At 44.2% G+C, this 22,827-nt stretch overlaps 1 protein-coding gene across 1 annotated transcript; it reads right to left on the minus strand.

Annotated features, from left to right (window-relative positions):
- Positions 1 to 266: 266 nt before the first annotated feature.
- On the minus strand, positions 267 to 22,689 carry LOC134446815 (voltage-dependent calcium channel gamma-1 subunit-like). Its single transcript, XM_063196109.1, has 4 exons — positions 22,137 to 22,689; positions 12,941 to 13,015; positions 5,636 to 5,773; positions 267 to 3,865 (listed from the first exon to the last, which is right to left on the minus strand). The coding sequence occupies exons 1-4, from the start codon at positions 22,387 to 22,389 to the stop codon at positions 3,633 to 3,635; spliced, it is 699 nt and encodes a 232-aa protein (XP_063052179.1). The 5' UTR covers positions 22,390 to 22,689; the 3' UTR covers positions 267 to 3,632.
- Positions 22,690 to 22,827: the final 138 nt, after the last annotated feature.

A 22,827-nucleotide genomic window follows, 5' to 3' on the forward strand; every position in this document is an offset into this window, starting at 1 on the left:
GGATTAACTAATGTTAAAGTGGCTATCGTGACACGTGACCTTTGATTTTTTTCTTCAACCAATTTCGGGTCGTTCTTCCAACTACCTCCCGAGGTCGCGCTTTCCACGTTTGGTCTTTTGTTTAGTGCCTACGCATGGGTCAAACTTTGCGTGGAGCTGCGCATGTTTACCGCCAAGTTCTTTTTCTATAAATACCAAACCTTGCGGTGAACTTGGCGTGCGCAGTCTTTTGTGCGTACGCACCCGTTATAAATGAGGCCCACAGACTCTGGCTACAGTGTCACCTAGCCTGTCTGTCATAGGGTGCGTTCCAATATGCGACCTTGTGTCCTCCACTTGTGCTTGTGGCCTCACGTTTCGCTGATGCCGCGCCTCCGTGGAGAAAACAATCAAGTTTCCCCGCTGTCAGCCCAAGCCAAAACAATTTTTGAGGGACTATTCTTCATTCACCATCCAGTTTGCAAATGAGAAAACGACTTTACAGCTTTTGCGAGGTATTGAAGTATAATGCTGTTGTCAGTGATGTCACCATGACATATTACTTCCTGGTACAAGGCCACAAGCACAAGTGGAGGACGCAAGGTCGCATATTGGAACGCACCCATAGCATGCCTTGGCTGGTAGGGTCAGCAACAAACTAATCCACTTCAGTGTGATACTCTCTCTCTGGAGGCCATCTTCAACAACAACACACAGCATGTGCTCAAAACAGCTGCCTTGTTAAATTAACATTATTGAAGGGTTCTGAATTTCTTTGTGTGCGTGTGTGCCTGTGCCTGTGTGTGTGTGTGTGTGTGTGTGTGTGTGTGTGTGTCTCTCTCTCTCTCTGTGTGTCTCTGTGTGTGTGTGTGTGTGTGTGTGTGTGTGTGTGTGTGTGTGTGTGTGTGTGTGTGTGTGTGTGTGGTTGTAATTGGTATGTTGGTTGTATAGAATCATGCCGCTGTCTCCTGTTCAGCTGTCAATCTGGATTTTAGAAAAAGACATATACTGTAGGAAGGTCTTCAGGCACAAGACATTTACCTGTACTTCCTCTAACACTAACCACCTTGCAATATGTTTTTAGGTTGTTGGTGGCCTATGACGATATCGTTAGTGCAATATGCAAATGCTCTTGAAACATTTCAAACGCCACTTACTGCATGAATAGACCAGGCACGATGCGATTCAAGCGACAGAGTGCAGCAGCAAGCGATACGAGCGATTGAAGAGACTAGAGTATGTCCGTACAGGCAGAAGGCAAAGCATTCAAGCATTCCCATTGGCTGTGGTCACTGACCTCTATACAGTCATTGGCTGTCACAGCTAGTCGCCGAACCGCGTCATAGAAAGTTGAAAGGATTTCAACTTCAAACTGTCGCTCTCGTCGCACGAATCGCCTCTAGTCTCTAGAATCGGTTTTTGTCGTGCGACTCAATACAAAGTCTTATGACTTCCGTCGCTCGCCTCGCTCATGTCGCGCTTGATCTTTGTGCGGTTATACTGTACGGTTACAAATGGAGGCGTCTTCCTAATGGGCATTCCTGTTCCTATTGCTCACCTCAGCAAGAGTTGACACTTTGCGTCATGGACCAGCAAGAAATGAGTGCGTTTATATGCAGTTCACTATCCCGAATATGAGGCATATCCTGGTTATGATCATATTCGGGATAAGGTGTTTATATGAGCACAGAGCGTTATATCCCAGTCTGCATTCTTTATAGAATTCTCTTCTAATGCGTGTAGCCTGGATACCAGCAAAAGCGTTCTATGGGAAGCCCCTGTATTTGGGATAAGGTGTTTGCATGCGTCAGTATCCCGACTTCTGTCGAAATAATCCACTTAGCATATCCTGATTTCTCAGTATCCCGAATAAGAGCTTGTTCGGGTTAATGAAGTCGGGAAAAGGTGTTTATATGCTCAAACGCAAATTCGGGATACTTAATATCCTGATGTTATTCGGGATACTGAACTGCACGTAAACGCACCCAATGTTTCATCAAGCACAAAAGGGTTCTGGGACCAGACCCAGGTGGAGAAAAGAACACTGATAGCTTATTTTAATAGAAAAAAATCTGACCCACACTGATACCACTCACACACCAACACTTAAAGGACTCTGATTAAATTAAAAGCAAACGTTCAGTCTAAATCACTAAAACCATGTTTGTTACAAAACACCAAACAACAAAGAAGCAGAATATACATATTTTGATTTTTTTTAAAAAAAACTTTAAGCAGAACGTGTAAGGGACAAATCTTAAATGAATAAAAGTGAGTCTGTTTTGCCTATGACCTCGAGAGGGGGGTCTTGTATGATGGCAGTGTTATGTTTTGCACCTGGTCGTGTTGATGCCTCTCCAGGGACTGTGTGGGGCATTGAGCCCCTCAGACAGGGAGCTACATTAGCATGCTACGCGAGCTGCCTGTCACCAACCACGAACGGGGCCACGGGCTTCCTCAAGGCAGCACAGAACAGAGAGCGCTCAGGAGAGCACGGCCCCACATGCCCACTTCACTCCACAGTCTGACTACGCCACTCTCTTGCCTTTTGACCATCATCATTTCTGCCTTGCTAATTTGCCCTGGGAGTGGGACTCTTATGAAATAGATGATATGATCAATGCGATTATGCAATTATTTTAAATTACACAAACTTGTTTCTGGAGTTAAGACAGTGGTGGTACGTGATGTGAATCACCATGTGTGAGCACTTTGTCGGCTTTATGATTCACATCATTGTATGTTTTGCTGGGAGATGATACTCTTTTTACATTTATTCCAATACTATAGTTTTTAGATGCGTCCTAGCATCTCTATAAGAGGGTATGTCCGTCCGTCCGTCTGTCCCTCTGAAACTCATTCTTTAAATCGGAAAAAACACGATCTTCGGCGCAATTTTTTGTGTTACATTGTAGCCTATTGTATTCATTAATTTACATCAATAAGCAACAATAAGTGGACGCATCTTTGACCGCCTGTCGGACTTGTTTCATAACTACATATAAGCAACTATAGTATTTGCAATATATAAATATGTGGGTGGAATTGTTTTTCTTTGGCTTTGGATACAGTTCCCCAACCACACATTGTAGTAGACTGAATTGTTACCTCTGTGAACTACAGCTGTTTTGACATCTGATTATTATTATTAACAGGAGCATGAAGCACAAAGACTCAACCACTGTCCACGGCCCATCTTGGGACGACTCCATAGAATAACTCACTTAAAAAAAAGAGGGGAGTAGGTAAGGGCAGTGCAGGGGAGTAGGTAAGGGCAGTGCAGGGGAGAAGAGGACAGGGGAGTAGGTAAGGGCAGTGCAGGGGAGAAGAGGACAGGGGAGTAGGTAAGGGCAGTGCAGGGGAGAAGAGGACAGGGGAGTAGGTGAGGGCAGTGCTCTCAAGCAGGGGGCACATTATGCTGCTTGTCCTGGCCTGTCCACGGCCCATCTTGGGACGACTCCATAGAATAACTCACTTAAAAAAAGTTCAGAGTGAGTAAAATATATTTTTTGAAAAAGCTGCGACCAACCACCACACCCATAGTGTGTGTGATTTGGTTTGCTCTGTCCCTTTCCCCCTCCCTCCCTCCAGGTGAATCGATCCTCTCTCTCTCTCTCTCTCTCCTCGTGAAGGTCAAGGAGGTCACACGGTCATCACTCCATCTGTTCGGGCTCGGCGTCCATACACGTCTCCCAGGGGTTGCTGGGCATCCTGGGCATGGCCAGGATCAGCAGGGCCAGGCCGGGCACGAAGAGCAGGATGCAGCCGATGACCGCGCACACGAAGGACCAGGAGTAGTAGGAGTGCATCCAGATAGTCTCCTCGCTGTCGATCATGCGCTTCACCGACTGACGCATCACCTCCACCGACACGATGGCGCACAGGCCTGGGGGGGAAAGGGGTATTTTCTCATTACTTCATGTCATTATATCACATTACACTTAGCCAGGGCTCTAAATTAGCTTTTTTCATCACAACATTTTTTTTTCATTTCAATGGCTAGTAGATATTGATCTTACTAGCCAAGCACACAGTCACTAATGGGTCAAAGCAGCCGTGGCCTAACAGTTAGGGAGTTGGTCTTTCAATCTGGGGGTTGTAGGTTCGAATCCCACCTGACCTCTCCCTACACCTGCATCGATGGCTGAAGTGCCCTTGAGCAAGGCACCTAACCCCACATTGCTCCAGGGACTGTAACCAATACCCTGAAAAATGGTAAATGTGAATCGCTTGGATGTGAATCGTCAGCTAAAAATCAAATGTTATGTAAAGTGGCTAGCAGTTGTTATTTTTATTTCATGCACTGTAAAAAATCTACGTTGAAAAACTGGCAGCTGTGGATATCATCTGCTTCACCGACTGACGCATTACCTCCACGGACACGATGGCACAGAGGCCTGCATGGGGAAAAGGGATTTTTATTTTCATTACTTTATGTCATTATATCACGTTACACTTAACTGACATTACAAGCCCATGTGAGGTTATAGGTGCCTTGCTCAAGGGCACTTCAGCCATGTACTGTAAAAAATCTACGGTGAAAAACTGGCAGCTGTGATCATCATCTGCTTAACCTCCACTGACACGATGGCACAGATGCCTGAGGAAAAGGATTTTTTTTTTTCATGATATGACATTACATTGCATGACATAGTATATCACATTACACTTAGCTGACATTACAAGCCCCTGCAGCAATGTGAGGTTACAGTAGGTGCCTTGCTCAAGAGCACTTGAGCCATGGATGGAGATGCAAGGCGGGATAGGCCTGGAAAATGTTTTTTGTACGGTATGTGAAAGTGAAAGCCCACCTGGGAAACTCCCCTATTGTCATTGTGACACATCACTCCACAGCACATAAGTGAACACTGCACACTGCACACAACGAAATTCAATTCATGCCTCACCCGTGCAAGGGGGTAGCCCTCAGTGGCGCCCCATGGGGAGCAGTGCGGTGGGACGGTACCACGCTCAGGGTACCTCAGTCATGGAGGAGGATGGGGGAGAGCACTGGTTGATTACTCCCCCCATCAACCTGGCGGGTCGGGAGTCGAACCGGCAACCTCTGGGATGCAAGTCTGACGCCCTAACCGCTCACCCATGACTGCCCATGTGATATGGTAAGTGAGCAGAGCTGGACTGGGACCAAAGAATGGCGCTGGATTTTTTTTTTTTAATAAAGTAATTGTCTGAACTTGTACATTTACAAAATTGGCCTGAAGTACAAGTGCAATAAAGAAGTAACGTGCAAGAAAAGCTATTGTGCCATACCACAGGCAGAAAGAGCATGGCAAGATTTTTTACGTTCCTATTTTCATAATAATTTTGATCTTTGAAGTGGCACCAAGGTATAGATTTCCTTGCATTACATTACGTAAATGTATTGAATAATGGTGTTTTTCCATAATCCAAAGAACATCCCAAATGCTTTGTCTTGGATTTCTTTCTTTTCTATTTTTTTTTTTAACAAATAACAATAACAATACATAGGCCAATATTTGAAAACTAGAATATTCCATCCTCTAGTGACGTCACTTATACTATGTTTCTAGGATAAATACTTGGTATTTGGACCTGGTAAACCTGTAAAGTGACACCAGTCTACTGTATACTGCACAAAGGGGGGTGAGCAGCAACAAGTTTTACAGTACATTACCGGCGAATCCGTAGAGCATCCCAGCCGGCTTGTACATGTACTCCTTCCCCTTGCCCAGTCCCGCCAGGAGGCACAGCGTGGCCAGGATCATGAAGGCCACACTGAAGATGGCGATGGCAGCCGCCGAGATACTGTACTCTGGAAGATCAATCAATCAATCAATCAATCAATCAATCAATCAATCAATCAATCAATCAGTCAATCAATCATTATTACATTAAATGACATTGCGTTTGGCAGACAATCAGTCAATCAATATTACATTACATTACATTGCATTTGGCAGACAATCAATCAATCAATAATCAATCAATCAAAATGTTGTTATATAGCACAATATCACAACTAATAAAGTTGCTTTCAAATACACCTACACCTCACAAGCGAAAATGCTCACACACACACACATAAGTGAACGAGACCAACTGCACTGTAAAAATGACCAAGTTCCTTGGAGAGCCCTTGGTTGTCATTGTGGGGGACACCCTAAAGATAATGTGCTTGGAAGAACCCCAAGGTGGTTCCTCACCTTTAGGTCAGGGTTCCTCCACAGGGGCAAACTATTAAGAGTCCATAAAAGTTATTTGAGGAACCATTCAGTTGCCACTGTGGGAAAAAACACAAGGATTCTCTGTGGAAACTTGGAGAACGTTTAGGTTCTCCAGAGAACCATTAGGGTTTCACATGGAACGTTTATGGGCTCTTAATAGTTTGCCCCTGTGGAGGAACCCTGATCTAAAGGTGAGGGTTTGTGGAATCTTCACATTTTTACAGTTGCATGACATAACATTGTATGACACTTTTATTGATTGCTTTGCAAGTGTTTGAGACCTTCAAGAGATAATATAGGTCCAGCAGTCTAATTGTTGCCCCTCCCCTTATGATCACATGAACATGACATACGTATGAACAGCCATCCGGGTACTTTGTACGTGAATGTGCGTTACGCCCCTTTTTGGGGGAAAACAAACCGAATGTCTCATTAACTTACATGCTACATCGGCTAGCCTAAATGAACACAGTCCATGCTTCGGCCACGGCTGTTTGGCTATATTATTTGAACAGCTGGCAACACAACACGTTTTCGGCATGTTGCGCGTGAACAACGCTAGTCTACAGGTCCTTAGCTTTCGTTTATTCTTCCCCCAACACCACCAATTGACTTGAATTGGCTGTTTTCCCCCTCAAAAGGGAGTAACGCACATGGAAAACGTCCTGCCATTCATGAGTATAGGTCCAGCAGCCTAATTGTTGCCCCTCCCCTAAAGATCACATGAACATGGTATTGGAGCTGCCTATATGCTCTACCCTGAACAGGGTTGAAAGCGAAACCTGGAAAGTTGGAAGAACTATAGAGGTCACCTATTACATTACATTAAAATTAGCTGCCACTTTTCTCCAAAGCAACTAACAGCTATTTTTAGGTACACAGAGGCCAGGGTAATGGTTACACGTACAGTCCCTGGAAAAATGTTGGGTTAGGTGCCTTGTTCAAGGGCGTTACAGCCATGTAGGCCTAAATAAAGGCAGAGTACTGCATTCTTTTCCTCACTGGTAAGGGTGGGATTTGAATCTGTAGGCTAACCCTTTGATCCCCGGACAAACTCCCTAATTATTAGGCCACAGCCAAATGAACCATTATCGAGTAAGAAAGTAAGTATACTATGCCCACAGTGGGGAAATTCACGTGTTGCAGCAGTATCATAGACTTCTGCAAAAGTAGACAACATAATCAACAGAAACAACTTGTGGATCACTTCTGGTACTATTAGATCTAGTCAAATTTACGTGATGTGATGAAGGTCTAGGAACGAAATGTCTTTAAAAAAACAGCAAAAGGGTCAGTGTGCAGGGTTTTTTTTTTCAAATGGTCGGATCACCTCAGAACAGACTTGAAAGATGGGAGTAAAAAGAGTAAGGGCGCGATCACACAGAACGCAGATTTTACAGTAGGAGGCGGATGTATTCTATTGTTTGTCAATGAAAATGAGCGGATTACGCGTTTAATATCAGCGAAAGGCGGGTTAAGGATTCTCCGACTTCCCGCGCCGGCTTGATCGAGTTGAAAAAAGTTCAACTCAAGGCAGAAAACCCACGGCGTATTTCCAGATGTTCGATAGGAGACCGACCGTTATCAACATTCATATCAAATTCACTATCCAACGTTAGGAGAAAAGAGCTTGTCTTCTATTCATTTTACATAGCTGAATGGACAAAGCATTTTGTGTATGTTTTCACAACATTTAATGACACAACACCATCGATTAGGCTACGTTTCGAGTGACAGTTGAGTCGTAACATTGCCTAGTCACCGCATTCGAATGGGCAGTGGATCCGCGCTCGGCGTGGGCACTACAGATAAATCAGCTGGACGCGCATCGCAGATTGTAGGCAGAAATGCACGGTCTGTGTGATCGCGCCATAATAGTGTTTCAGTCTTTCCTGCAAGGCCATGCCCATCACTTTCATGCTCATCAGGTTCACTCACATTTTTGTGTTTGCAGTGCGTTTTATGAGGCAGTAGTGGCAGTTCACATAACTGAAATAATACAAAGACAATAGGTGTAAAAAAAAAAAAAAGATCAGCAGCGCAAAAAAAAGAAATAGCCTTGGGCATCTCACTGAGAACTTCCAGGTAAACAACATAGTGTACTATGATTAAAAAAATTATTTGATTCAATGTTCAATGTTGTTTCTATGCTGAAACCACAGAGCATTTTTAATAGAGATGCACCGGATCCTGATTTTTAGGATCCTGCCGGATACCGGATCCACTGCTTAAGATCCTGCCGGATCCGGATCCGGATACCGGATCCTACGAAAGGGTTGAAACACATAGCCTACTCACACACGTGGACCCTTTTTATCACGCTGGCTCAAACTATTTTGACTGAAAAGCCTCGGCTACCGGATCCTGGATCCTGGAACCGGATCCGGATAGTCTGAAAAACCCTATTATCCTGCCGGATCCGGAACCGGATCTTGGATCCTGTACATCTCTAATTTTTAATTCCTCTCTGTAGGGGCTGATTATCTCCATCATGATTATTTAAAGGGGAAAAACCCTCGCTGTGACACATCATCTCTGATTGTTTTAATTGCACTGTTTTTTTTCTTCTCTTCCTCATTTTTTGTATTTTGTTATATTTACTTTTGGGCTTTTGGCTTTATTGGGGTAGGATAATTAAGATTGTGACAGGAAGAGTTATAATCTCCATCAGCCTCAGGCCGAGGCCTGTCTTTCATCTGTGCTGTTCTCATAGTCTAGAGCAGTGATTCCCAACCAGGGGTACGTGTACCACTAGGGGTACGCGAGCACACTGCAGGGGGTACTTGGAAAAAACGTAATTGTAACAAATGTATGGTACTTAGTTACATTGGGATAGAGAGAGCGATATAGAATTTGACTTGGGGGGTACTCATGGTACAACGAAAATGTTTAGGGGGTACACAAGACAAAAAAGGTTGGGAAACACTGGTCTAGAGCTTCAAACCTATGAGACATTTGGGCATCTGGGGACGGCCATTGGAAATTAGCGTTTGGCTATAAATGCTATGATGCTTGCTGTTTGGTTGTTATGCAACCTACATGTTATGTATCTGTCCCTATCAAATAAACTAAACTAAGCTAAAATAAAGAGAGTGGGAGAGAAAAATGGGGGAAGAATCAGAAAATGAGCCAGACTAGATTCGGTTCGAGTCCCCACAGGCGACTTGTTCATATACCTGTAGGACAGAGGTGGGGAACCTGTGTCTCAAGGGTCATTTGCGGCTTTTGAAGCCGTCTTATCCAGCTTCCGACATAATTTTAATGTTATGCAGCTTTATATGAAATATGACAAATTTTGTGAAGATATCTTAGAAATTCCATTTGCAATACAATTAAGCTATATTCAGGGGATCTAGAGAAGGTTGGGTCTGTTGTAAAGGTGGCTACCTTCAATATAGGCCTAAAGTGTAGAGGGAAATCCTGGTTTGCGTTCATAATACGGCCCTTGGAGGACTTTTACTACCCGGGCTCCGCCCTAGCGGTGAGGCAACACCGTCGGCTCAGCTACACACACTAGGGCTAGGATCTTGTGTATGAGGATTCCGTTCCCTCCACAGCGGGAAACTCCACCCACTTTGTCTGGAACCAATCAACTGAGCATTGCCAACCGTCCTGGGTAGAGGCGTGTTCTAGGAAGTGACGTGGTTTAAGCAGAGACGTTCTATTGGGACTAAGAACTGTTTGGTTTAAACTTCGGCACAGCCCTCAACCAGTAGCAAGCCGAGGGAGGCGGGTTAACCAGGCCATTTGGAAACACTAATCGTTATAGTCCTGGTCAGACCAGAATCGCGGTACGTGATCTGAAGTCTATGAAAATCAGGCAAGACTTTAACGGTCCTTGAAGCAATTTGAAGTGGGCGGCCCTTTGAATGAAAAAGGTTCCCCATCCCTGATGTAAACCTATAGCACGGGGCATTAGTGAAGGGGTTCCCAACCTTTTTCAACTTGGGGCCCACTCAAAATTGTCAAAAATGTTTGGGGCCCACCTCTGACCCAATTAAGAAAAGAACTCAAATAAATCAACAGCAACACACACCAAAATATGATTATTATGTTTGGAAAATTATTTCAAGGCCCACTTGGAATACCTTCAGGGCCCACCAGTGGGCCCCAGCCCATAGGTTGGGAACCACTGCATTAGTGCATTACAGTGCGCCACAGCACCTCCGCCCGCCTGCCCCCATCACTTCCCTCAGTTGTAAGTAATGGTGGGGTGGCGTCCGCGCCAATGTCTTATCCTGTGCGTATCGCTCGGTGCGTAATTCCAAGAGCAGTATAATGAAAAGGAAGAAAGGAGTCGCACACTGGAGCTGAATGCAAAATCAAAAACTGTATTAAACAAAGCCGAAAAAAGTAAATAAAACCGACAGACAGGGGGCCTGTCTGTCGGTTTTATTTACTTTTTTCGGCTTTGTTTAATACAGTTTTTGATTTTGCATTCAGCTCCAGTGTGTGACTCCTTTCTTCCTCCTCAGTTGTAAGTCACCATAGTAGATTGTTGTTCTGACCAGTGAGCAAAATTGTTTCGCTTCATTGAGCTTTTGGTCTGTTCGCTCTCCGCTGTTCGTCCTCGAGTAGTAATCCAGCGGAATCCCTGCTGCTCAGCTGGCCTCATTGATGCCCCCCCCCCCCCGAGTTATTGGCTGTGACAGCCCTCCCCTTGGCTTACATCTGGGAGTCGCTCTTAGAGCACATACAGGGCTGGACTGGCCATCTGGCATAGCGGGCATTTCCCGGTGGGCCCTACACCCTTGTGGGCTCCTATTTTTAGAAATGTAAAAAAACAAAGGAAGATTTTGAAAATAGGGGCCCACGAGAATATGTGAACCACATTTTGAGGGGAGGGGCCTCCTTTAAGCCAAAAGTGCCTGAAAATAGGGGTCCACGAGGGGGGGCCCTTTAAGCTAAAAGTGCCCGGGCCCTATTTCTCCACCCAGTCCAGTGCTGAGCTGTAGCACTACGTTTATGCCATCACAACACGATGAGGGCCCAGCCCTGCACATACAATACTCTGCCATTGCACGTAGCACTACGTTTATGCCATCACAACATGATGAGGGCCTAATGTGCTCAACGGGAGAACGGGGAGCACCACTGCTGTGTGTGTGTGTGTGTGTGTGTGTGTGTGTGTGTGTGTGTGTGTGTGTGTGTGTGTGTGTGTGTGTGTGTGTGTGTGTGTGTGTGTGTGTGTGTGTGTGTGTGTGTGTTTGTAGAAGAGACATATATATAGAGAGTGTGTGTGTTTGTGGGTGTGTGTGTGTGTGAGAGAGAGTGTGGGTGTGTCTGTGAGTGGGGGTTTCTGTCTTCAGGGCAAGAATGGGTCACTGCTGCATGGGGGGGCGGATGTACAGTACATGTATGTACATGTACAGTATATAATATATAATATATTTATGAGACATGAAGAGGCTAAAGGGAGCAATGGAAGCAGCCGTGACTAGAGTTGTTCCTGTCATTCACAGACAGAGCGCCACTGATCTGATCCATGTTGAAAATCCAACACAGTTACCCATTCCCTCCCCCCCAAGTCTCCACAGTTACATGCCCAACCTACTGTATTTCATTGATGTTGGATTGGCATGGGATTGATCAGGGCGGATGTATAGTGCATGTACGTACATGTACGGTATATAATATATAATATATAATAGCTATAAGACATGAAGAGGCTAAAGGGTGGAATGGAAGCAGCCGTGACTACAGTCGTTCAGAGTCCTGGCATTCACAGAGTGCTACTGATCCTGAGCATAAACACATTCGCTCACTCCTGAGTCTCAGTTACTTGCCCAACCTATTTCATTGATGTTGGAATGGCGTGGATGGCATGGGGAGGATTGATAGTAGACATAAGAGTCAGAACGATACTTACACATTCAGTAACATATACTGTAGATATAGAAACCATTTCATTGATGTTGGAATGGCGTGGATGGCATGGGGAGGATTGATAGTAGACATAAGAGTCAGAACGATACTTACACATTCAGTAACATATACTGTAGATATAGAAACCATTTCATTGATGTTGGAATGGTGTGGTTGGTGTGGGATTATTCGGGGAGGATTTACAGTAGACATAATAGTCAGCACGATACTACACACTTAGTAACATATAGATCAGGAATACATCATGGGACTGCAATGATCAGGCATACATATTTAAGGCAAGGCAAGGCAAGGCAAGTTTATTTATATAGCGCATTTCATACACAGGTGCAACTCAATGTGCTTCACAAAGTTTTTATGCAGTTTTTATTCACATCTGTCGTCTCTGGTTACACGCCCATCGCCCGACCCATTTCATTGATGTTGGAATGGCGTGGATGGCATGGGATTGTTAGGGGAGGATTTACAGTAGACATAATAGGCAGCAGGCTGATATATATGTATAGAAGCAGGCAACATATATGTATAGAAGCACTAGCCTAGTAAACTAACCCCACCCGCCAGCGGCAAAATTATTTTTGCCTGCGAGTGGCTCTAGCCTCGCACAATGCCCCAATGCCCTGAATCTGGCAAACCAATCACAACGCAGGACACTTGTTTTGATTTTATTTGTTTTGAGTCTTTGGATGCAAAGCAGACAGGGTTATGAGGGAGTGACGACAAAGCGTTGACCAATAGGCACAGACAGAGTTTGAAAAATAACGGGTTGTTTCCATCAACAAACTTCCGCGATATGTCATTCATCGGGGCCAGACTAAATTACACATTTAATCTCACATTTAGTCAGGCTATAGAAGCACAGCCCTTACCTCTCTGGGTCTTTACGTCAAGGATTTCGGATTCCTCTCCCGGTGTGAAGTGTCTGAAGTATGTGCAGTTGTGCTCTGGAAGAGAGATACACAGAGAGAGTGAAACATTTTGAAATGTCATTATCAAAATCAAAGGTACACACAGAGAGGAACGTTTGAAGAGTTCAGATGCAAGACCTGCAAAATACAGGACAAAGTAATCTGACGGCCCCCCCACCCAATACATTACATTGCACTTAGCTGATGCTTTCATTTATTCAAAGCGACTTACAACTATTATTTTTCAGGGTATTGGTTACAGTCCCTGGAGCAACATGGGGTAAGGTGCCTTGCTCAAGGGCACTTCAGCCACGGTTGGAGATGTAGGGAGAGGTCAGGGGGGATTTGAACCGGCAACCCCTAGATTGAAAGACCAACTCTCTAACCACTAGGCCACGGCTGCCCCTTTAACACGTACAATGTAAGGAGAACCCTTGGCCCGGGATAAATGTCCCCTTTGTTTTCAGGGAGAGGACCCAAGAGCCCTACACAAATGAGGTGTCCCGTCCGTGACAAGAGCTTTAGACCACTGCTCAGCTAACATGATTCCATTGTTTATAATACAACCAGCTGCATATGAGCAGTAATGTCTGACCATGTTGGTTGTGGATTGCGATTCAAGTCTATTTTTTTTGTCAGAATCCATGTTGAATTCACCTACTGCTGTGATTATTTGTATAAAGTGTGCTGCCCGTCCAGTGTGCTCAGGGCTTTGTTGAGGTGAGTTGAGGTGTGTTGTCACTTGGAGCTTTTAGCGTTGATGAGCAGTACAGTCATGTCAGGTCACATCCAACTAGTGGCGTGGCATGCACACACACACACACACGCACGCACGCACGCACGCACGCACGCACGCACGCACGCACGCACACACACACGCACGCACGCACGCACACACACAAGCTAGCTTTTGTCAAAGTTAGTTATCTACTCTCTATAATACTTTCTACTTTCTATATATTTTTTCTCTATTCTCTTTCTTTTCTTTCATGTTCAATGATAGTAGTATAATAATGTGCGATAACAATAATATTGCTATAGGTATTGCTAATATCAGCATAGACGTCAAAGTAAATGTTCAAATGCCAACACTTTCACACTTTGCTGTGGGTTTATGAAATGTAACGTGAGACACTGCTGAGCATTAAAACAGTAGATTTTAATTTGTGGCAGGTAGTGACAGGATGATAAACTCTTGACCACTCCAGTGCAAATAGCCTAACTCTTTAACGCCTTAATGCACGCCGTACCTCCTGTGGCACGCTGTAATAGACATCAAAAGTTAACTACTATAGTACTACACTACTATGCCAGTGCAAGGGGCCTTTAGTAATACATTACGACTTGGTCATTGCCATTGTGGTAACAGCCCATTTATAATGCCGTGCCTTAAGGGGTTAATACACGTCACTACCCCTGTTATAAATTTGCTGTTACCAGAATAGCAATGACCAAGTTGTGATGTATTACAAGACTCTGTGTAATGTTGTAGTATACTTAAGTCTTTTCAACAGCCTGCACAGCAACCCACTGGCAGACCAATGCATATTATGCAGTTCTTTGCTTATTATGCAATTCCTTGCGTCTTGAAAATGTATATTCATGTTGCAGGGGATTTACCTTTATTTGAAAGTAAAGATGGTTGGTGCCAGAAAGTATGTGGGAGACTGATATGTATGATTGGGAAAGCATCTCAGGCTGGATTCGAACCTGGGTCTGTTCCGCATGGTCGTGCGTGCGGCCCAGTTATGATATGCAAGGGATACTGTTCAGTGAGGCGGTACCTTTCGTGGAATAGAGCAGTGGTTCTTAACCTGGGGTGCGGGCACCCCCTGGGGGTGCGCCAGAGATTTTAGGGGGTGCGCGGAATTTTATTTGTGTTGAGGTTATGACTAAAATTCTGCTAGCGAACATTATAATTACACCAAATCAAAACCAAATTGAATCATATTTTGGTCCCCATATAAAGACATTGAGGTAGGCTATTAATGTCTCAAGCTAGAATCATTGTAATTATTCACTTCATTTGCGTATACACATGTAGAAGTTTGGGCTGGGGGTGCACGGCTTGTCTTGGGCACAGATAAGAGGGTGCGTTAAGAAAAAAGGTTAAGAACCACTGGAATAGAGCATGACAGACAGAAGCTGGAACTCGAGCACGAAGAGGAGGGCTCTTGATCTCTCTGAAGTGCACTATACCAAAGGGACCGCATCGCCGGACGTTATTTCACAGATGACATGGCTAATAGGGATGCAAATTATCGATTAATTCATTAATCATTAGTTGATAGCCTTATCGATCGACTTACGATTAATTGATAAGCGGCGTTTTCCCCCCCAAATCTCAATGTTTCTCGGAAAAAACTACTAAATTCAATTAAAAATTGAGATAAAATAGCACATTTAAATGAATTCTATTTCAATTCTTTAATCCAAAGGTGATTTAAATATTCCCACTATTGACAGCCCTCTTCACACACACTCTTCACATGCCCATTTCACCTGGGTCTCTTGTCAGTTGAATTGTCGATTAATTGCGATTAATGTTTTTTAATCGATTAATGCATTGATCGATTAAAGTCGATTAATCGATTAATCGTTTGCATCCCTAATGGCTAACCTTACATTATGTACATAAATGTTCTAATCCTTCTTTGTCTGTAATAATGTGTGTTAGTACAGTGCCCCACCTTTCACCTTTTTCCTTTTTTTTTCTCGCTTTCTTTACTTTTCTCATCCAGGGGTTTGCTGTAATTCATCACTGGAAGTAGGCCTACAGCCAATATCACCATGCTGACGGATTGTATTCGGAAGCGGAGGAGGGAAAGCAATGTATTATGCTGTTGCATTTCATAAAGGGGTGTCCATGCCATATGTACCACAGGTCTCCTTAAAGGGACACTGTGCAGGAGAGGGTCAAAAAAGGTACTGCAACTATGCTGCTCATTGAAACTGTGTCGCCTATTGCCAAATTTGACCTTTTCATGAAAGTTTACAAAGTAATAAACAAATATTTTCCAGTTTGGCCCAAGTACAGTCAATTTTGCAACTTAAAATGGCTATTTCTGGAAATTCAAAATGGCGGACCATGGAGAAAATCCCCCTTTTCATGTATGAAAAGTGCAATTTTTCCAGTCATAATGAATACTTAGAATTTGATGGTGGTGGTAAATATTCATGACAAAGGTAACATTAGTGAATGGGCAGCATGAATTCTGGAAATAAATAACTGAAAATCTCACACAGTGTCCCTTTAAAATGTCGGGTTGAGACGAGAAAAAGAGCCTAGAGCTGAATGCAAATGGTTAATTGGTTTGATTGGTCTTGACTTAATTGGTTTTGTATCGTAATCAGCTGAGAAACATAACAAAGCCATTTGAGTGACATTCTGAGTGAGTTGGAAGTCAATCACGAGGGACAATGTTATTATTTCCTTTCTGATCGACAGCTTAACGTCCGGAGGACATTCGAGGATAAGGGCAATTATCTGAGGTCCTTTCGCCCCTCAATGCTAACAAGAGGGAGTGAGAGAGAGAGACTCATCCGTCACAAAATATTCCTCTGTTGAAAACGACATCTCTGAGAGTCAGTGAAAACCTTCTTTATCTTCTGGCCCAAAAGTCCAAACGTGTCCCATTTTTGAGATATTGCTATGTCAAATTTGCAGTAACTACAATATCCAACCTATTACCAAGGCTTTGAAGGCATTTTTCTCTGTTTCAATTTTAGCATAGTTACTGCACTTTGCCTTTGTAGGGCGGTATAGCTCATTGTGCTAACAGTAGTACTGCATTCAGTGTTTTTCTACTACAAACGTCCATAGTCTGAATGTTCACTTGTGAAACTTGTGAAAATCTGCTCAGATACACGGATGTGGGTTATGTGTTGGCTGCACTGCACAACACCGCGTTGTGTCCACCAGAGCAAAGGATTTAAAATTAGCCTGCTTCAGAGCAGCTGGCCATGGCATGCACTGAGGCGGGCGGGAGGGTGGGCGGTGTGGTGGCGGCGGAGTTGACGCCCAAGTTCAAGGGCTATGACTGACAGAGGCGGCTGCAGCTTTACTGGAGGTCCACCCCCGTCTGAGTCAGTGTTGCCAGATTGGGCTACTTGGGATGGCCGTCTGCGGGTAAAAACGGGAAAAATGGGCCAATTGGCAGTGGGTTTTTTCTGCTGTTTTATGCCCATAGAGAAATCAATGTAATTTGTTGAAATTGGGCGGAACTTATTATGCATTTTGGCGTTTTTTGAGATCCTGTTGGGCGGGATTTGATCAGACACATCTGGCAACACTGGTCTGAGTCCCTGTTGTCCCTCTGCAAGCGAGCCAGCAAGTCCAAACCAGAGAGCGCTGCGCCCCCCTCCACAAGAGGTCTGCCCCCCCCCACAACAAGGAGCATTAGCAGCCTCTACGTCTGTGTACAAAGTGTACGGATTACTGTACGGGCCTACTGGGCCCGGGCCCTGGGCCCCAAGATCCAGGGGGGCCCTGAAGCCCAAGCCTCCATATTTCCATTCCAGCATGGCATTAAATAATGCACTTTTAACAACTGTATTTCCACATTTTCTTGGGGGACCTCACCCCAACAATAAGGCCTCTGACACCTGGCCTCAAACACTGAATATACTTGGAAACTAGCAACAGCAAAGAGGGGCCGTTTCTTCCTGTCTGGCCTAGGGGCCCCACAAAGTCATACTCCGTCCCTGTGTGTGTGTAGGATCTCTGACCTGAAGCCCCCTAATCCCCATATTCACTTTGCACTAATACACCGCTTGACGTACAGAATGTCTGTGTTGTCATTCCCTGCTATTTATGTACCTCTTTGCTTTTTGTCTTGTCAGGTTTTATTGTTGCTGAGTTTTAAGAGCATACCAAAAAGAAGCTTTCTGATATGAAAATATGATAAGTTCATAAACACTGCACACTGGATACTGGTCTTTTTTTCTCTTTGTTTTATTGTAGCGAACAACGCGTTTCGCCTAGTGCGTCTTCAGGTTCGCTCTTTTGCTTTCTGAGCAATTGTATTTTTATTATACTGCTGGCTAAAATACAATTGAATCTTGAATCTGTAACCGCATAATGCACACCGTCCCACCAGTTGAACACAGCAAAAATAGTTTTAAATACTTTACAACGACAATGCACAGTTTTATGTAGCACATTACAACTTGGTTATTTTCATTCTGGTAATAGCACATTTATAACCGTGGCCATGTCTTCGCGGTTTAATATTCCAAAATGTCTTTTTGAGTAAATGCTATTATAAGCAAGGCTTTCTAAAGGATTCAGACACTAGCTTCTTAAGTCTAATATTGCATATACTGCTGTTCTTAGAACGATGCATTCCATTCTGACTTTAATACTAAAAAACTGCAAAAACAATAATTTCATAGCTTGATCTATTCTCAATTTTGACTAATATGTAGACTGCAAAAGCAGGTGTGGGCTATGGGGGGCCATGACCCAGGTCACTTAAAAAACAGCAACACAAGTAATCTTCAAAACAGAAAAGTGAACTGCAGGGCTATTTTGTGACAGTGACACTCTTTGCGATTAACGGTCCTCCTGGCGTCTATACGACGTCCGACATTCCAGAGTTACCCTAAACAGGGAAACCAATAAATGGCCTTAATAGCGAGCTGTCCTAAATTTTAAAAAGAGAAATTGAAATGAAATTTCCCTCTGCTTAGGCCATCAAATCCCTTGCTCTTCGTCTTTGGAGCAACTGTCTGCCTATGTTATAGTACAGTGATTCTCAAAGTGTGGTCCGGGGACCACTGGTGGTCCGCGACAGAGCTCAGGTGGTCCGCAAGGGGATTTCTACTTTTCCAAGACAAGCTAGCAGTAGGCTATATTTGTAACATAATTGCAAACCTAAACAAACTGAAGTCTAATTTTCACCACAATAAGACAGGCTAGAAAATGGGAATAAAAAATAAGTGATCTGCAGCTTCTGTAAATAAGCCGTTTCAAATTAGCACCCCTCAACTGTCAATTCTGTTGACAAGTGGTCCCTGAACATTTTGGGGGAAACAAAGTGGTCCTCGGTCTGAAAAAGTTTGAGAAACACTGTTATAGTAGGATAGTGCTATGGCTTTCATGCATCTGCCTGGCTTTATGTTACGATATAGCAGTGTTTCTCAAACCAAGGATCAAGGACCACTTAGTCCCCCAAAAAATGTCCAAGGACCACCTGTCAACTGAACTGACAGTTGACGGGTGCTAATTTGCTAATTTGCTAATTTCGATGCAGATCACATACTCTTTATTCACATTTTTATTCACATTAACAAGTTTGTCTTATTGTGGTGAAAATGAGACTTCAGCTATGTTTAGCTTTGTAATAATAATGTTACAAATATAGATTACTGCTAGCTTGTCTTAGAAAAGTAAAAATCCCCTCGTGGACCACCTGAGCTCTGTCGCGGACCACACTTTGAGAATCACTGCGGTATAGGATAGTGCTCTATGGTCTTCATGCATCTGCCGGGCGCAGGCTTTTCCTGGAGCTGTTAGTACATGCCTGGCATGCTGAGCCAACCAAGACGGTTTCACTTTCAAGATGGCTTCATTTCCCGTCTTCACTAAACCGACTATTTGAAATGCCTCCTCGCTCCAGATCGCATTTGTGTATACATTTGTGTGATGCCCTTTGTCGACTGCCATCTTTTCCCCATGGGACTTCACACTGGCGCTTGAAAGAAATTAGCCGTACGTACGTGACTTTCTTGCGTGTGAGTCACATCACATGACAATGTTGGCATATGACTTAATGTTTATTATCATCGTTGTGGGTGTGATATTGTTATTGTTAGGGAATGGGTGAGGCTGATGAGTTGTGAGGATTAAATGACCCTTAAGGTATTTGTCAAGCGCTGTGTGTTGCATTTTAAGCCTCCACAGGAATGTCTGAATTAACAGGTGGAGGACCTAAGCAACCCCAGCTGACAAACCAACTGTTTGGGAGGGAAGCATTCTGTGCTATACTTGGTCGGTGGACTCATTAGCTATGTTGGATCTAGTGCTCTACTTTTGCATGTAGCACTATATCAGTGGTTCTCAACCTTTTTTCAACAAACGCCCCCTTGGCCTCATCACAAGGCTCCCAACGCCCCCTTAACCTCATCATAAGGCTGATAACGCCCTCCTTAGTATTAAAAAAATATATGGACTAATGCCCCCCAATGGCAACTATGCACCGCCCCCTCTCAGCTGTATCCTCCTCAATGCCCCCCTAGAGCTCCCCAATGCCCCCTGGGGGGCTGTACCACCCCGGTTGAGAAACACTAGACTATATGGCCCAGCCAAGGATTTCTCTAATGACAAGTGGGTTATTAGTAAGACTATATGGGTTCTTAGGGTTACTAGTAAGACTTCTGGCATCTGGACATAAGTGTATTGTTGTGCCTAGGGTAACATCCAGACATGGTGCAATGACAATTAATCATTATGCGGTCAAATACTGCTTCCTGTCCAAATTAGAACTGCTCCAACAGTATCATGTTTTAAAAGGAAATTTAAAACAGCTTTATTTTCCTCTGCCTTTGGTGATACTTTGTACAATATCTTTTTCTTCTCTCCTCTTTCTTTTCTCTTAAGCACATTGAATGACAGTAATGTATGATAATGTGCTATATAAATGCTATTGATTGCTATTGCGTTCAGTGTTTAAGATCAAGACTCCATGTCTTGTTTTTCAGAAGGTACACTGTATCAAATGTGCATCTGTTGTCTATGCATGAAATATTATTACTCAGTGACTAAAAGTTTCCTGAATTCTTAACTTGGGTACCCGACTTATTCAATCTGCTCAGATATCTGGCCAGTACTGCCCCCACAGTAGCCTACGTAGCCTCATACCATTATAAACCTCATGGAAGTGTACTTATCCTCATACCATTATAAACCTCATGAAAGTGCCCCGTCGGAGCAGCAGGAGTTAATGCATGAACGCCACACCGCATCGCTAAGATGGTTAAGGGTCCCGGGCAGATCGGGTGACTGTGGCCCACATAACAGACACGCGAGTGTGACTAACATCTAGTAGCAACACTCTCTACATGACTAAAAAACAATCAACGTCTCATTATTTATTTATAGGTTACCAGAATTTGAGTGCGCCCTCTGACAAACTAAAAACACAACCAGCCATCTCAACTCTTTTTGTTGATCAAGTTAAAAAAAAAGAAATCAAACAAACTTTGTCTGATGGAGTTTCAACCTCAGGTCTTCAGTTATCCTCAAATGAATCTAAGACATCAACTACCTAACCTATATCTATACCATGTAGTATCTACCCATACTTCATCTGGTCAAATGACCAGAACATTCAGGCCGACTGAGAACCGTGCTGCTCAGTGTTGCCAGACACGCGATAATTATCGTGTTTGTACCATAATTTTGTCCATTTTGTCCTCTGTACGATCAAAAAAACATGATGTACGATCATTTCAGAGTTGTCATTCAGTTCATTTAGATGCCTTGAAATGATTTGGGACTATATTGGTACGATAATTTCCTTGCAAAACACACCCAAAAATGATAATTTTGAGGTTTTGGTACAATCATTCAGCAGTTTACACCTGGCAACACTAGTGGCGGTGCCTGTTCCCACAAGTAATTGCCAACCTACCAACATGTTCACGCCGCAGATCTTAGCACTCACAAACCGGAAAATACTTAATTTTTCTCCACGAACCATGACAATAACGTGGACTTCAGCAGGTTCATCCGGGTAACTGAGTTTCTGAGAGGTGTCAATATCAGGTTCAGAGAGTAAGAACCATGTGTGACGGAGGTGTTCCTGCACAGTTTGTTCCCCTCGGGGCGCGAACCTGCCACCTCGCCAACTCGGTTCGGAAATGGGAGTCACAGTAGCGCGCTGAGCTAAAGGGCCTGTCCGATAGCCCAACGCTACCGCACTGTATTGAGGCTTCGGGAGCGAGGTTTACTAACGTTCCACCCCACACTCTGCCAGTTGGCCTCCGTTACACATGCCATAAATTTGATCCAGCCAACTCACAATCAATTGGGAACTGGGTATAAAAGATAGGCTGACCAGTAACTCAGTCAATTCACTTGTGTTGGAAGTAAACTATGGAAAACTTTAACTTCTGAACAGGTATTTTTTTCCACATGTCTGCGCATGGCACTTACCTCCAGGTAGACTGAGGGGGCCACACCCCTCCCCGACCATCTCCGCGTCTGTGACATAGATGTTCTTCTTGCACAACCTCCACAAGCCAAAATGCGCCATTTCACAGGTGGCGTTGAGCGATACCGGCTCCACCTCGTGGCTGAGGACGGCCCAGTGGTCCGACACGACGGCGGTGAACATACAGAGCATGCCCACGGTCAACAGGAAGATGGTGAGCCGCAGCTTCGTCCTTTTCTCCAGCGCGATACACATGGTGCCGTTAGTACAGAAACCAAGTCAATTGTAGTAGTGTCAGGGCAAGGGTGCTGAGGTACAACAATAAGGTCTCTCTAATAGTTCTCCCCCGTTGACCAGGTGTCTTCCTTTCCAATGGGTCCAATTCTCTCTCTCTTTCTCTCTCCGGAGTTGTTGACAAGGGAAGTCCAGTCCACGCACTCCTCACCACTCCACTCCACCTTTGGCTTGGCCACTCTACCCAGGAAGAAACTGAACTGTGTTCCTCTGCTGAGAAAGGAGGTCAACTGTGACCCTGATTCTCTCCCTCTCCCTCTCTCTCTCTCTCTCTCTCTCTCTCTCTCTCTCTCTCTCTCTCTCTCTCTCTCTCTCTCTCTCTCTCTCTCTCTCTTTTGGTCTCTCACCCCCCTGCCTCCCTCCCTCTCTCTCTGTGTGTGTGTGTCTAGTCTTAGCGTA

This window comes from Engraulis encrasicolus, chromosome 1 (genome assembly GCF_034702125.1).
Source record: "Engraulis encrasicolus isolate BLACKSEA-1 chromosome 1, IST_EnEncr_1.0, whole genome shotgun sequence".
NCBI lineage: Eukaryota > Metazoa > Chordata > Actinopteri > Clupeiformes > Engraulidae > Engraulis > Engraulis encrasicolus.